General features: G+C 37.1%; 1 protein-coding gene across 1 annotated transcript; it reads left to right on the forward strand.

Moving 5' to 3' along the window:
• The first annotated feature begins 1,794 nt into the window (after nucleotides 1-1,794).
• Nucleotides 1,795-16,070, forward strand: LOC145774485 (scavenger receptor cysteine-rich domain-containing protein DMBT1-like). Its single transcript, XM_082585742.1, has 12 exons — nucleotides 1,795-1,867; nucleotides 2,099-2,221; nucleotides 2,895-3,101; nucleotides 3,741-3,958; nucleotides 6,419-6,578; nucleotides 9,728-9,915; nucleotides 10,550-10,700; nucleotides 11,697-11,744; nucleotides 12,047-12,225; nucleotides 13,336-13,507; nucleotides 13,760-14,013; nucleotides 15,225-16,070. The coding sequence occupies exons 1-12, from the start codon at nucleotides 1,795-1,797 to the stop codon at nucleotides 15,465-15,467; spliced, it is 2,016 nt and encodes a 671-aa protein (XP_082441868.1). The 3' UTR covers nucleotides 15,468-16,070.
• The last annotated feature ends 350 nt before the right edge of the window (nucleotides 16,071-16,420 follow it).

Here is a 16,420-nt window from a genome sequence, read left to right on the forward strand (position 1 = left end):
ATTAAATCAATGTAAAAATCACTGAATTTGCTGTTTGGGTAAAGTCTGAATGGGTTTAGTAGTGATGCAATTAAAGAATGTTTAACTTCAATTCTAGTTTGGCTTTTAGTTGAACAAAAACATGGTGTATTTAAACCTGGGTGGTCTAAGACTGCAAGCATGAAGGGCCACATTAAGGTTTGAGAAAAATTTTTACGGGCCCCACAAAAAAAAAACGATTTTCAATTTATTTGCGACTCAAAAAAGTGACTTTCAGCTAGTAATGAAGATATAATATACATAACACCATCAGCAAAACAGCAAACCAAAACAATTTATGGTATCTGGCATTTGGCTTCTGTATTAAACTCTGCGTTAAATTCGATGTGCGATCAATGTAAACACCAACAAGCATCCAGGGTTTCATCATCCATTATATTCTCTGTGTCGTTTGTCAAGCACTTCATTCTTGAGAAAGAGCTTTTGCAAATGTATGTGCTACCGATCATAGAGCACATCTTCAGAGCGAAGTCTTTAAATTAATTTCCTTTGAAACGAATATTACTTGTAACTCCACCAGACACTGTGATTTTATAATTGTTATTGGCCAAACAATTCATTTTCTCCCGAAATAGAATTGAACACATTGTTTTCTTTTGACGCTTATTCTATTAATAAATTACTTCACTTGTCTAAATAGATAAGTTTGCAGCTAACTTAAATTTTAATTAGACACTCTGTGCTAACAACATGGAGCAAAAATCGATACAAGTTGTGACAAAACATAAAAAAAAGTTTACCTCCACAATAGTTATCTATTCACCTGTACTTTAATGATATGCGACTTATGTAGAGCTCTGGTTCATGCAATGCATTGATATTCTGTAAAATGAAGGTAGGTGTATTATAACACTTGTGATTTTTGCGCTAGAAAATTTCGCATGCAAGAAGTGTACGTGGGCCGTACATAAGCTGCATGCGGCCCGCGTGCCAGGGTTTGTACCACCCTGGTTTACCCCATCGAGGTATCAAAAGTCACTTTTACAAAGAAAGAATTCAAACTAGCATGGCTAAAAACAGAAAATATTCATAAATTGACTGTGCTGTATCAGAAAATTTATTTCACAAAATTAAAGCATATAATTGCCCAAGGCAGGTAAAACAAGATTTTCAAGTTGATTGGATTCACAGATCAACACAAGTTCTGCAAGATGTAAAATTCGTGTATTTTACTAAATGTCATCAAACCAGCGTAGACTCCATAACAAGTAGCTTATCACGAACCAAGTGAAATAGATTTCATCTTGTTACGAACGCATTGATCTGCTGATCCCGACAAACTTTAGTTGCTTTAGAAGCTGCAGTGAGGTTCAGTTTTGCAGTGGAGCAGATGTTCTGTGATATTTGCGCTTATGACGCAGTAGAATGCCTTGTAGTTAGCCCCTGGGCTGAAGTCATTGATTGAATAACTGTGAGAATATCAATGGAGAAAATTATTTCGAAAGTTTTATTTGTGGCAAAGTTATCGTTCTGGTTTTTAACAGTGGCTTAGATGAACTCAGGGTCTTTACAAAAGAAAAATGCTTTCGCTTCTTCGTAAACAGCAAATCAACCTTTTTTTATATTGATTCAATGTTTGGACGCGTTGAATCAATATACAAAACGGTTGATCCTTCGTTACGTTTCTTAGTTATATGTGAGAAATTTTACGTTTGCGTTTACAATAATTTCCTGATACTAGATTAAATGATCCATTGACGTCATCATGAATGAAGTTCATGATCATATAAATTTTTAATCTATTGTAGGACTGACATGCTACGTCGTAGTTGGCAGTGGACTTTTGTAGTTGCTATTTTTCTCAATTTCTACGGATCGCAAGCTCAAGGTATAGAATTGTAACCTAATCGTGTTAAACAAAGTTTGAAAAAAGTAATGAGTGCACTAAGTCATTACAAAGCATTTAATGTGCAAAAACATTTTCTAAATGTCTACTGCATTTCTCTGATATGTGATGGCACTTGTTTTTTGAGATAGAGAAGTAACAAACCAAACTGTAAACATAATTTATTAAGTTTAACACTTCAGTTTTAGGATATCCACTAACTTCACGTTTCAGCCCAGTGGAGTAATTGGTCCCGATGCTCTGTGAGATGTGGAGCTGGGGAACAGACGCGTCATCGTACGGAAAATAAAGTCCGGAGGAGAGATACCAGAAGTTGTCAACGATTTGCTTGCAAAGGTAGGCTAGTAATCGATTGTTTAGAAGATCGTATAGTAAAATAATTCAATATTGATAAACAATTTTTTGCTTAATTTACTTTGTATAGTCAGATAAAGCTTTCAACAAAATACCAGTGCAAACTGACATTTTATGACTTCCTATCTGGCCTTTTATAATCGCTTAATAGCTCTGTGATAGCAATTTCTACGTCTTAGTTATCAAGAAAGCTCTTGCCAAACTATATCTATGCGTTGTTTCCAATTCAATCAGCATTCATTTAGTATAATTTGAATTGTGCATTTGTCAATGGCTTTTTCAACCCGGCGTTACGAGTAGTTTCTAATTTTTGAGCAATGCTTTATAAAGTGAATTGTCTCAATCTGATTAAAAAAAAAATCAAAAAGAAAAGCGCTTTCTGGTGCATTACTAACTGGAGTTTGTTGACCATTCAGAATGTTGTACCTTTGCTGTTTTTCATCATCATGATGCAAATTTGATTTGTCCCCACTAGTGAGGGTAGTTTATCCTTTGCTTGCAGCGATTGTTTTTGGTCCTTATCCCAGTCTCGTTTTGCCCATTGCATTTCTCTTTCAATTCCTCCCAGCCTCATTTTTCACATGTACTTGCCATGTTATGCTTTACTTTGTGTTATTGTTTTGTTTTTTTTAATTCAAGATGCTTTGCTTTCCAGAGGGGTGGAGCCCATGGACCTCAAATCCATGTTCTGTGACGTGCGGTAATGGATTCCACATTAGGAGGAGAACATGTAGAAGCTTTGCTTGCAAAAGAGCAAGGCCTTGTGTGGGTCCCTTATGTAACAGAAGGCCATCGCTATACAGCCGAAAAAATCAAGTGGAAACTCAGTACAGGTCTTGTAACAAAACCAACGTTTGTAGCGGTAAGTTAGGACAAGATATGAATGTCAGTTTTAGGCTACCTTCTCTAAACAAGCATGCGAAGCAATGGGCTTCCTTATGTAATATCTAGTCCTACAGCTCAGTGCTCATATTTATCAAATCAAAACGACGCACTTTAAAAATAGACTGCTTACGTGATGTATTGGATTGTGACATAGCTGCACACCTGACAGAGAGGCTTGGTTATTGCCGAAGTCTTCCAAATAACACCTGGAAACTTGGCAACCCATTTCTGGCCAGATTTTCAAAATGTTTACATCTCAGTAAAAACGTGAATTTAGTTTGTGAAATTACTTACAATTAGAAACTTTTCAGTATTTTATTTTCAAAGTGACTTGACAACGAAAAAAACACTGTGTTGAGTGTATCAACCACGTTTAACTATTTGCTGGTACTAAAATTCATTTTTTATTTGATTACTTGTGGTGACAACATGACTTTTACACACCTTTTGCAAAAAAAAAAAAAAAATCAACCGCTCCAACTAAGGAATTCGTGATAATCTTTTCCCTGCTCTTCACGACTGTCTGGATGAGTTTGACTGCTCACCATGTTTGGAGGTTGCACTTATACATTTGATTTAACAAGAGAAGTAATTGACAATAATATGGTTTCTACAGATGATAGTGGTCACGCGACTTGTGAAAGAGAAGAAGAGTTTGCCGCTATTGAACAGGAGCAGGTCATTTCAACACCAAACTATCCAGGAATTCACCAAAATGATCTTAAATGCTCTTGGAAGATTTTCTCTTTAAGTCCGGGAGGAAGCGTTGGACATTTGCAAGTTGAAGTAAAGTTTTCTGTCCTCCAAATCGACTCCTGCTGTGATGAATTAACGGTAAAGTGGTATTTGTGTTTATGTTTCTGACACAAAACATCTGCACAAAGCTGGAACGTCATAATTCCAGTATATCACTTCCATCCATTCTAAGGTGCAGTCTAAATGACAACGATTGTTAATGGACCCTTGTTTTAAGTTTTGCAAAATTCAGCAGATGCTAATTCCAAGCAACTGAACAGTCCATTTACCAGCAAAATTCTTTTTGATCTAGACTTCTTCTTCTTCAATTGCCTTGCCTGAACCAGGCATCGACAGCCTCAGATAAATAATTAGTCCAAATATTCCCATTATATGTTGCATGGATGATTGTTTCTGTCTTGTCGTTAAATTGTTTCAGATCAATTTGTCTTTGTCTGCCAGGTGCCCGCTGTCCGAAAATTTTACCAGTTAAAGAGAGATGCTCCAGTCTTTGCTTTCTTATTACATTGCCCAGAAATTTATATTGTCTGGTTTTCATAATTTTTAACATAGATCTGGTTTGGTTCACTTGGTGTAAAACTTCTTTATTTGTTTTCTTTGCAAGCCATGAAATACGTTGTATTGTACGGAAGCACCACATTTCAAATGCATTAATTTTTTCAGCCATTTTTGTTGAGATATTTCAGGTTTTCCATCTAGACTTACTGTACTTATTCTTTATCTGAAATGAGTTTTGATAATATCTTATCAAAATTTGTTACAACATTTCCAAACATGATTGCAACGTTTGTTGTCAATTAGACGTGGACCAATATTATTCAAACAATAATGCAAAACTCTTCTAATGTTAATTGCGGATGCTGTTGTCAAACCGATGAGAAATATGTGAAGTTCTCGAAATTACAAAGTAAAACTTCAGTTAGGCAGAATTCAACTACAGCGTACTAGCAAAGCTTGTCAAAGAGAATTAAAAGTTGAAATGTCGAAAGCACAAAGACGTTAACGTCTGTTCAGCGTGGTTTGACTCTCGGAGTGTGGGCTTGAGCAACGCATTTCAAGGACATCTCTCCATTCAGCGGCATCTAATGCATGGAATAATTTCTCGGCAACAATACTTCAAGAATAGGAAACTTAACTGTCAGTGTAAGTGACCAGGCCTGCGTCAGTACATTCTTCTTCTTTTGTATGAGAGGTTGTTTTTGGACATTTCATTGGGGTCAAATGTCCGGGCATTCTTCGAGCAGCCACTTGATTGTAGAGTCCTCCAGCGTTGACAGGCCAACTGCCCTTGGAGGAGTAAACGTCGGGCAGTGGTATAGGATGTGATCTGCTGTCTGTTCCTCTTCACCACAGTTGCATGCGCAGATGTTGATAGGCTTCATTTGTGCATCAAGTAAGCGAAGTGCCCAACACCCGTGCGGAGGCGATTCAACCGTACCCAGGCAGGTCGGCTAAGCTCCTTTCCTGGAGGCATGGGTCCAGCGTCGGGAAAAAGGTGTGGAGTCTGGAGGTGTTGTCTGTCCACTCCTCTTGCCAGGTATTGGCGATCCATGATGAGGCACTGGTGTTGTGCTCCAGCAAGGATTGTGCTTGAGCGACAAAGGGGCTTCTCGAATGGAGGCGTTTCTTTATTAACGATCTGGTGATGTAGCTGTGGATCGCGTGGTGTGGCTCCAGTGACCGGCGAGCCAGGGAGAGTGTGGCAGCTTTGCGGCGAAGCTCAGCAGGGGCGATGCCTGAAAGAACTGGTAAAAATTCAGTACGTGTAGGTTTCAGGCATCCCGATACAATACGTAAGGCGTTGTTGATGGGTTTGTCGAGCAAGTGAGTATGAGCACTACGACACCATACAGGGGCGCAGTACTCCGCGGTGGAATGGACAAGATCCAAGGTAGTGGTGCGCAGAGTTGTTGCTGACGCACCCCAGCTCGTACCTGCCAGTCGACGAATAAGGGCAACGCGTGATGTTACTTTCTTGCGAAGTGATTCCAAGTGGTGTCGGTACGTGAGAGTCCTGTCCAAACTAACACTAAGATAGACTGGAGTGGAGTTAAAGGGCAGAATGTTTCCATCGATGTTCATGGTCAGCTCACGCTTTGCTTCCTTATTGTTTAGATGGAAAGCAGTCGACACCGTTTTAGATTTACTGAGCTTGAGTCTCCACTTGTGGAGGTAGTCGGACATCTTAGCCATATCTTGTACATCAGTACAGTACATCAAACAGCCTCTACAAGAATGCGAAATTGCCAGGATTAAGTTTTCAAAGTGTTTTCCCAGTTCGAGGATAAAATTTTTCACAAACAATCGAAGCAACATTTTGTGCAAATTCAACAAAATATTTAAACTACTCCGCTCTCCATAGCAATTTATTTTCGATATAATCTCATTTTTGTATCTTTTTCCACAAAATCAACTTCAAACAAGCTGTAGTTTCAACAAAATGTTATTATAGCTGCTGAATGTGTAACTTCATTAACTTAAAGTACAACAAATATCAATTTAATTTGTTGTAGATTTAATAATTATTGATATATTCAGGTACGTGACGGTTTAGATGGAAATGCCAAAATAATCGACATACTGACAGATGAAGTCGACACTCCGTACAGCTTCATATCAAGCGCTGGTGGTGTGTACATCACATTCACCAGTAGCCTAAGTCCATCACCTTTGGGGTTTCAAGTTACCTACAAATTGGGTCAGTACATTAACCCTTATTAGCACAGAGATTTTAGGTAACTTGATCGGCACAGATGTTGACAAATTGTCGACATGGCATTTCCTTGTGTTTTTCGATACAAATGCGCTGGTCTCAAAGTGAAGTTGTTATTTTAGATGTTTTGATGTTGATAAAACCTTAACAAAACAACCATTAATTCTAATTGGGAGGTCTGCTTCCGACCCAAGACATAGTTTTAACTTACTAGCTCTGAGATAAAATGCAAAGAAATCTTAACAAGCGAAGTTTTGCCACGTATATTTCAAACACAAAAACGAAGAAACGTGGAGCACTACAACAAATTGTTCAGCATTCCAAGCAATATTGGTTCTTCTGAAGTTTTCTGTGTCGTGGGCAACCCGGCGGCTACAAGTGACACATGCAGATCGAGTATGCTTTGTACATCTGTAGCATCTTCCCGTTTGATATTTTGAACTGTGCGATTGAAAGTGCTTGAAGTAGCAGCATCGATGAATCCCAACTTTTCGGCAAGTAGTTTAGTTTCTCCCGCCAATTTTCTTTTGTTGACATACGGTTGAGCAAGCTGAAAGCTAAGTTGTTTGAGAAAATCTGTTTTTTGCTACTTTTCCCATTGTCCCTCATTATGAGAAATGCATTGTTACCAGCAACATTTATCAAAGTGTAATTTATAACCATTGGCCAACGATTTGTTTTCCTCAAGCAATTGAATTCTTCACAGTTTTCATCAAGAGTGTCAACTCCACCATTATGCTTGTTATAATGCTTGATAACTGTAGGTTTCTAGTGAGAGTCAGTGATGGAAACAGAAGAGTGTGAAGCAGACCTCATGAGAACATTCCAGTTTCGTTTTGGTGTATTATGACAATAGCAGAATCTTGTTCAAATGGTCATACAACGCTTCAGTACTTTCCACCTCTCTTCCCTTGCTGATTTGAGCTGCGGTGGAACTTCACTGCGATTAGCCATTACTGTTCCTACCAATGTAAGACTTTGAAGCAAAAGATTGCAAACCAGACTATGAGATGTAAAATATCTGTCAACGTATATCTCCCGACCACTACTAAAGTAAACAGAACACAGGTTCATCACTATATCACTTGCAAGATTTCTGTGAGGAGCCGAGTCGGATTCTCTTCCGAAATAAATAATGCCACTTAGAGCAAAACCTGATGTGGCTTCACACAGCCAAAAGAACTTTACACCATATTTTCTTGGTTTTGATTGCATGTATGTTCTTCCAGGAATTTTGCCTAGATATCCAACCAGTTGTTCATCGACAGTCAATGCTTCCTTAGGGATGTAGGCGTTGCGCAGATTGCTGTTGAAAGCTTCCCACACCTCTCGAATAGCAGCTAACCTGTCGTCCCTTTGTCTTTCTGGTCGATTGCGATAGTTATCAAAACGCATGCATCGTAGCAGAAATTTCAATCAACTTAGTGCCATAGCCACTCCATAAAATGGCCTACTATCAAGAGGATCCCACAATCGACGTTAATCGGTGAAGTTATCTCTGTCCAAGCCAGCACGTATCATAATTGCAAAACTTGCCTCAACTTCTTGAATTGTGAAGTTTTGTGTTTAGAATTACAGCTTACATCATCTGAATTAACAGCTTACATCCGTGTCTCACGTCCCTTGCGTTTCTGCTCGTCTCACGTCCCTTGCTTTTCTGCTCGTCTCAGGTACTATCTGAAGCATAATTTCAGGCCGATAAAATAATTTGAAGGCATCCAATTCAAGTTCAGGAGCAGCATCAATCCGAGGCTGTTGTGTCAATATATTTCTTCTTCTGAGCCTGCCTGGAAAAGGATTTGCATAATAGAACGCATTGCCAGCTGTTATTGGTACTTGATCTTCATGTTTTGAGGAACCATCATTAGATTCTTGATCTGCATCACTACTAGTCTCGTTATCTTCACTTTCTTCCTCAAAGACATCTATATCGGACAGTTCCTCTTCGTCCAAAGGCAGTTCAACAACATCTGGTATGGACTCACATTCACTACTACTTTTAGCCTCAGCATTAGAGTCGCTATCAACATCATCAGAAGTTATTTGCAGTTGTCTTAGGGCCTCTTGAAATAAAAATCTTCTCTGTCTGTCCATCAGTAAATTTGCACCTTACTGTAATTAATCAAAACAACCTTCGAATTTCAAATAGTTAGCATTTAATGTAAGAGCTAATACACATGTAAAATCTTGTAAGAGCTAGTTAGAGCTAAGGCAAACGTTTCCAACACAAATACTTAGGCATTATTTTTCTTCTGAGTTATATCAACTGGCCGTCTAACTCCTCCGAGACTGGCAGTCTAACTCCAACTAGCAGTCTAACTCCTCCTGGAAGTCTAACTCCAGTCTGTCTAGGACCTAGTCAGACAGCGATTCACTAAATACACGTGCAACTTTCCTGTACGTCGCCGGTTATCACTTTGTGATAATAGCTAGCTACTGCATAGTGGCTTTAAATTTCAAACTCCTATAGTTTCTGATTGTTGACATTTTGTCAACAGATGTGCCGATTAAGTTAAAACGCAAATAACTCATTGTGGAAACAACTCAACGTTTTGAAATCGCTACAGCAGTAAGCTACTCAGAAGTTCTCCTTCGTCACTGAATGTTGTTGAGCTAGTGCATAAGGGGCGAGAGCAATCTTACACAAAAAAGTCGATGTTGACAAAATGTCAACGCGTGTGCTGATAAGGGTTAATCTTCAACGTTGTAATATTTGTTGTTGGTATTGTCACTTTGCAGGCTTTGAACTGAATAACTAGTTTGCTAAAGTAAATAATAGATACTAGTTTAATACTTTTTGTTGGTAACGCTAAGGATAAAACAAAACACAAGTGCACACTCTACCAGTGCAAAAGTCAAACCAATAAAACTTTACGAATTACACGTTGCAGTCAGCGCAAGATTGCAGCTTCGGGAGAATCAGACATTCCTTGCACTGATTGCACCCACCAAAGCTCCCAACGTGTTATCGCAAACACTACAATAACAATTATCGTATAGGCCAGCAATAAAACATTAAATCAAATGAAGCAGGTATTGGAATAAGAATAATACAAATACCAAATCTTTACAAATATCACGATTATTATACATCATAACTAATCAAACTTATGTTAAATTTTTATTTTTAACAGCTACAAGGAACGCAACATGCTGGCGAGACATCACTGCACCTTTACTATTACGGGATTTCATACCATCTAACATAGTGCAGTACGGGAGGGTGACCAATCATACGCACTGCACATGGACGATACGAGCCTACCCAAACATGAGAGTGAATTTGTTCATCAGACTTATAACTGGAACAGATCTAACAGAGGTTTGTGGGAATGCTTGTTTAATTAATTATGCTATAAATTGATAAGAGACTTGAAGTGCACATCGACGTTAAAGTTAGGCTAACTATCTGCTAGCATAAACATTATGACAAGTGCAAATGAGCTTTTGCAAACTTTTTTTCGAGGTAACACTATAAGTTTGCAACAAATTTATTTTCCAAAATATCGTGTTAGCTTTGGTTCATAGTTGGTTTTGAATCTTTATCCTCGAACTGACAAAAGCCTTGATTGGTTATTCCTGGCGGTTTCGCATACTTACAGAGGCGATTGACGCAGGACCGGTCACCGAGATTGGCGGAGTGAAGTTTTCCGATTGTTGAAGTGTTGTTGCCAAGGAAATCATTCCATCTGTTTGATGCCGCTGAATGGAGAGCAGTCCTGAAATGCTTTACTCAAGCGCACACCTTGAGAGTCGAACCAGCGGTGCGTAACCACTGAGCTAACGGGGCGGACATTATGGTGTAAGTTAGTCGACAAAATATCTCATCGATGTAAAGACAGCAGTCAGATTCAATTGGACACAAATTCGGCGATGAAATTTTGAGAACATTTTCTCATCACTTGATGTATCTCTAATTATTATTATTGAAACAGTTTCCACGTTTTAATATTTAGATCGAAGACGCCGAAAATCCCACTGCAAATGTTTTTGCAGCTAGACTTGGACGAACGGTTGAATATTTTTCCAGCAGCCAAGTTTTACGGTTCCGCTTCCCAACCAACATATCGTACAACACACAAGGCTTCATTGCTTATTATAGAAGTGGTAAAATCTATCAAGTAAAACAAAGTTAATGTCAGTTAAGATATATTCAAAGCTTAACTCCGAATTTTAAATAAGACTTTCTTTGTAGCAAGGAGTCTTTAGCTGGTCTGTGTAATTACTTTCGTTGCAAATTATGGCCTTTACTGAGATAAAAGTAATTTAAAGGCATCAAATTTAAACGTGAAAACTTTTCATTTCTAATTTACAATAACGTCTTTAATGTTAGCAATAGTAGTTTAACTAATTCATTGCTTCTCGGCAGGTATGATGTTTTTCTCTCTTTCACACATATCTATGTATCATCTGCTTCTTTATTTCACCATAACTAATTCCTTTTTATCACAAAATGCAACATTTCTTCCTTTTAATTTCTCATTACCTTCCACTGTACCTCCCATGTAGCATTTGAACTACATCGTTTACTTTTATAATTGCCTTTAACATTGAAATGGCCCATAAACAAACCAATGGGCCAGAAGCACAATAATCAAATCTACCGAATTTATACTGATGCCAACTGACCGCGAAATTTGGAAGACCATGCGCTCACCAATGCCTGCATCAGATCAGGCACATAATTATCATCATCAAGGTTGAAATAAGTAAATAAATAATCTTGAATTGATTTTCATCCACAAAGTTAATTTCATTGCACCCCTGTTTGTGATAGAATGTACAACTAAAAACAAGTTTACAGACATACATCAACATCATTTTAAAACTAGAATGTATTTTCATGAACACCTTACATGGTCAGTCCATTCCATAAACATTATTATCTTGTCATAATGTTTACTTTTGGTCTTCCCTATCTTTCTCAATTGCTTAATCAATTGAATTTCGCTTTTAACAGCATGATTGTTGTTTACTTCACAAATGTACGTCATAGCCGCTAATACCACAGCGAACCCGCAGCAACAGGCTGAAACAATTTGTTTGTTTCTTAATTACGTTGAACGAATGTTTTGTTTTCGTAATTTGTTTGCCTTGTTTTAGTTCCAAGACAGGGAATTCAAAGGGAAACCGCAAGAACCGGCATGACAGGTTAATTATTATTTTACCTTTATTCAAGAACAAAAAAACATTAAACTAAGAAAAAACAAAGATGCTTAAATCTTTTGATATTTACAGTAAATATTAAACATGCCTAGCAAACGTTTCGGAAACTAAAGTGTTTTTATATTCAATCTTATTCAACAGCATTAAAGAAGAAAGCAATTTTAGTTCTTGAAACTTTTGCGGATCATAAGTATATAGTATCTACGTTTTAGGCTCTTTGTTTATTTATTAAAATTGATATTTTTAAATAATTTTGGAAGTTATTTTAACATCAGTCTTGTTTGAAGATTGCCAACGCAAGGTGGAGCTCCCAATGGAAGGGCATCAGAGTTTTTCAACTCTGAGGTCGGGAAGTGAAAATGGAAACAGTTACCATTGTTCCTGGGTGATTACTTCTCCTCCAGAAACAAGGATCTTTATCTGGTTCAGTTTTATTCATCTTGATCCAACCTACGACTGGATAAAAGTGAGTTGAGTTACTTTGTCCAGCTTTCAATAGAACATTGCACCTTGATAATTTCAACAACGCTTGTTATATGGTTATCACATGGCCACCTGGAGATGCGGCCTGATTTGTCACATTTTGCAGATTTTGATTACAGCTACTGCTAGTGCTTGACTGGCATTTTTTGAGATGTGTTTACTTTTTGCGGTTTCCTAATGACAAAAAACTTTTTTGTTGCCTTGGGGAAGCAGTAGCAAATGAAAAAAATTAAGTTGAAAAACGCAAAATCAGACTGTTATTGAAAATTAACAGTCTGACTAAAATTTACAAAATCAAATTTTCTTTGTTTTTCAACATGTGAGGATGTTAAAACCTATTGTATCATCTGGGGAAAAGAATAAAGAAAGCGTAAAAATATAATTTTTAGAAAATTTTATTTAAACATTCGCCAAAAGTTAGAAAAACCTGGAAATTTCTGCAAAATGTGACAAATCAGGCCGTATCTTTAGGTGGCCATGGTTATCATAAACAATTTTAATTGTTTAAAAAAAAAACACACCCAGAAATAAATTTCGCAATTGCTTCTTCTTTGTCTGAGAAATTGTCAATCAATTGTCTGAGAAAGTTATTCATATCTGACTTCGTTGGAAAACATTAAAAAAAGTTTCACGGCGAATATCAAAAGAACTTTTTTGATTTTTTTTGTGAAATGGCAAGTAAGCAATGCAGCCTCATGCAAATACGAAGCAAATTTGCAACTTTATAGAAATTGAGAACAATTATTAAGCTTTCGTGCAATTGAAAAGGTTTTGAGTCTGCTGTTGAAAGCTCATGTTGAACCACTTTACTCGAACGTAAAACAACGAAGAAACAATTTTATTTTTAAGTAAGAAATAATTTTCTCAGATGAAACATTTTTCTTTTCTTTGATTTTAAGATTAGTTATTCATAAGTTAAGTAGCGCTTAGCTATTAAAGCACAAAACTGCCTTTTTTTCAGCAAGAAAGCATCACAATAAAAACAGCTGGAAGGACATTAAAAAATAAACTAGACAATGCGGTACTTCAATAAAAAATGAATTTAAGTTTCTAGATTCGAACGTTTTCAATTTAAATTTTGGTTTGTTGATAGGTGTTTGATGGACATTCTTCAAATTCAGACCTCTTGGCTGCGATCAGTGACAGTCAAATTGGCTTCCGATTTTACAATTCAACCGACCGTTACATGATGGTGGAATTTCGATTGATCAATATTTCCGACGGAAGAGGCTTCACAGCTTTCAGCGAGATCTACAATCCAAACGGTGAAACCCCATTGTGATAAAAGTTTTCGTTTAAAATATCATCTTCTATTCCGCTTATGACATAATCGAAAAATAATTTCAAATCTAATCTTTCAGGAATAAAGCTAGAAGGAGAGGGTTATGTTGTCAACTATATCGTAGCTTGAATGTTTTTCTATACAAGAATATATTTTTAAACGATTTTTAAATGTTTGAAAAACAAAAAAGGTTTTGTTCTTTCTTATCAGCCTAAATTATAGACTCTTGTTTTAGAACGTTCCTTTGCTTGGACGTGTCGCAGATACCAGGAGCATGGCGGCATTTGTGCACATCCTAGCACCGTATTTACAGCAGAAACAAAGATGAAAACAATTATTTCACCTTTTTGGCCGGAACCATATGGGAACATTCATAGAAGCGGCTTTCAAGAAAGCTCTTGCGAATGGCTTATAAGAGCCAATGAAAATGTGAACATGGTACATTTACAAATGATCTCTGTAAGCATCCATCCAAGCGATCTTCTTGAGGTAAAATAAATGCATGTCTGAGTTATTAATGTTATCCAATCATTGAGCCAGCGGAAAAGCTTTGCAAAATAGAAAAAAAAATACATGATTTTTTTTCGTTTCTTTTTAGTGAGAAGACACGTAACCATTAACCAAGTGCTCTTCTGGACCCGCTACTAAAGCGGGTGATCAGTTGTAGGCCTATATTGCACTAAGCGAGGCCCTGTTAACCGCCCCGTACCCCCGGCCGGAGAAACCCTGGTATGAAAGCTTTTTCATGGTTTGATACCCATATGTGGCCATAGATAAAGTTGATGCAATATTATTGTTATAAATTACAATGAATGACATAGTGCTGATATAATACTGGTTTATAACTGATAAGATATTACATGGTGACCACAGTTTGAGCTACTAAATATTTGTTTGATTGTTATATCTTTATCCTGCATTGCGGGAAAGTGGACTTGAGCGCTATGCATCGGTGTACGCCTTCCGACGTACACCTGACCCACGCTGCAGCCGACGGCAATGTCTGTTTCCGGTTGTCTACTCTACTTATAATTTAAATTTGGTACTGAATTTGGTAATTACTCGAAATCGATCACTGGGTAGAGGCAATTATCGTAAAGTTTCTTGCCCAGAGAAATAACAGCAAGTGCGGGTGGCTGGAGTCGAACATGCAGGCTCTCGACTGCGAGCCCAACGCGCTAACCACTCCGCCACTGCTGCCGAATGGTTAAAACTCCGATAAAAACTCCGAAATATAGCAAAACTCCGATCGAACAAAATGGAAGACGCCAAACACAAGATTCTCCTTGTTTGGGATCATCAGTGGTGCATACACAATTACACGTGTGTCTTGAGCAGGAATCGAACTTCCAACTGCGGGTCTTCCACTTTTGTTGGATCGAGGTCTTAATGACTTTAAAAATCTTCACATCTCTTAACTATTGGATTTATGCATAGTTGTACACGCCTGGCTTCTACAGATTCCTGTTTCAGATATTTGAAGCCAAAAAAATGAGAATTATATTAAAAGTTATATCTTAAGAATAGAAATAAATAAGGAAGCCTGGAGACAATTATTATCAAAATTAACTTCCTTGTTTGCTTGTGCAAAATTTAAATTTTCAACCACCGAACAATTGGAAATAAAGTTTGTTTCTAGCGGCTGCTATGATTGGACACACAGTAGGCCACTGACTTTACATTTCAATTTTTTATTTCAGATACATGGTTTTGGGCCCAATTTAGTTCGACATAGAATAAGACCTTTGGAATACAAAGGACAACACAGCACCACGCTCACCTTTACCAGTTCGTGCCATATTTTGGTTGTCACGTTAAAAATTAGAACTTTTTCGGACTATGGTGGATTTAGAGCTTTGTACAGGGAGGAAATTCGAGGAAATGATGACAAAATCCCTAAATATTGCACTTTAAACTTTGCGTGTCCATTTGAAATTGCATAATTCGAATAATTGATGAAATCACCGACAAAAAGGTCACATTTGCCGCCAACACATCTTTCGAGTAAAAACATTTTATTTTTATTTATAATAAAAAATAATGCGTAAGTGATAATTTTGTACAGCGTAAACTTTAATTACGCTAAGTTTTGCAAAAATAAGTTTACCCTGTCTGTAGCGACATGGGGTTATATGAGGACGTCCTACACTAGCAGTGAAACATTTCACAGAAGGAAATATGCTAGAAATGTGAAATTTCTTGACTTTTAGTTTTTATTTTTTGCAAATTTTCTAAACCTACACTGATCATTTTTCTACCTTCCTGTCCTTCACAATAAGCATTTCGTCTCAGATGACTAAACATTTTCGTGCAATGCTAGTTATATATATGTTAATGTTAGTTCAATATAAGTGCTAGTGCAATTAGTTTGAAATGTAAAAACGTCCAATAATGGCTTATATTTATGAGAAAAAGTAATTTTTTGTTTAGTTTAGCATTACTCCATGTTATAATTTAAAAATTACAATTTCAAAGCTATGTATTTTCTGGAAATTAGAGTAAAAACCGACTTTCTGACGGTTTTTCATCTCAAACACTTTATTTCAATAAATTTTTAGAGTAAAAATTTAGTTTCTATACGCACAACACACATGGCTATTATCTTGTAAAATATTTTGGCTCTGTGATTTTTATAGCTCCCGTTATTAGCGATTAATTAGCATGGGGATAAAATAGCCCGTGACGGAGCATACTTCGCGCGTAGGAAAACAGCTCGTACAAAGATTGAGTTAAATTTAATACGTTATAAAGGTGAAGTATTGAAAATTCTCATTATGGTTTCAACGAAGTAGGCTTATTTTGTTTAATGCGTGAAAGCGCTTTTTTTCTTGTATAAAATTATTTCAGTTTGTGAAATATTCCACAAATACTGAGCTTTCGTCTATGTATCGACGCT

Source organism: Aplidium turbinatum, chromosome 7 (assembly GCF_918807975.1).
Source record: "Aplidium turbinatum chromosome 7, kaAplTurb1.1, whole genome shotgun sequence".
In the NCBI taxonomy this organism is placed as follows: domain Eukaryota; kingdom Metazoa; phylum Chordata; class Ascidiacea; order Aplousobranchia; family Polyclinidae; genus Aplidium; species Aplidium turbinatum.

Coding starts and splice junctions, on each gene's coding strand:
- LOC145774485 (XM_082585742.1), top strand. CDS start 1,795: ATGCTACGTCGTAGTTGGCAGTGGACTTTTGTAGTTGCTATTTTTCTC. Junction 6,579..9,727: donor TCAAGTTACCTACAAATTGG/GTCAGTACATTA, acceptor TATTTTTAACAG/CTACAAGGAACGCAACATGC. Junction 10,701..11,696: donor CATTGCTTATTATAGAAGTG/GTAAAATCTATC, acceptor GCCTTGTTTTAG/TTCCAAGACAGGGAATTCAA.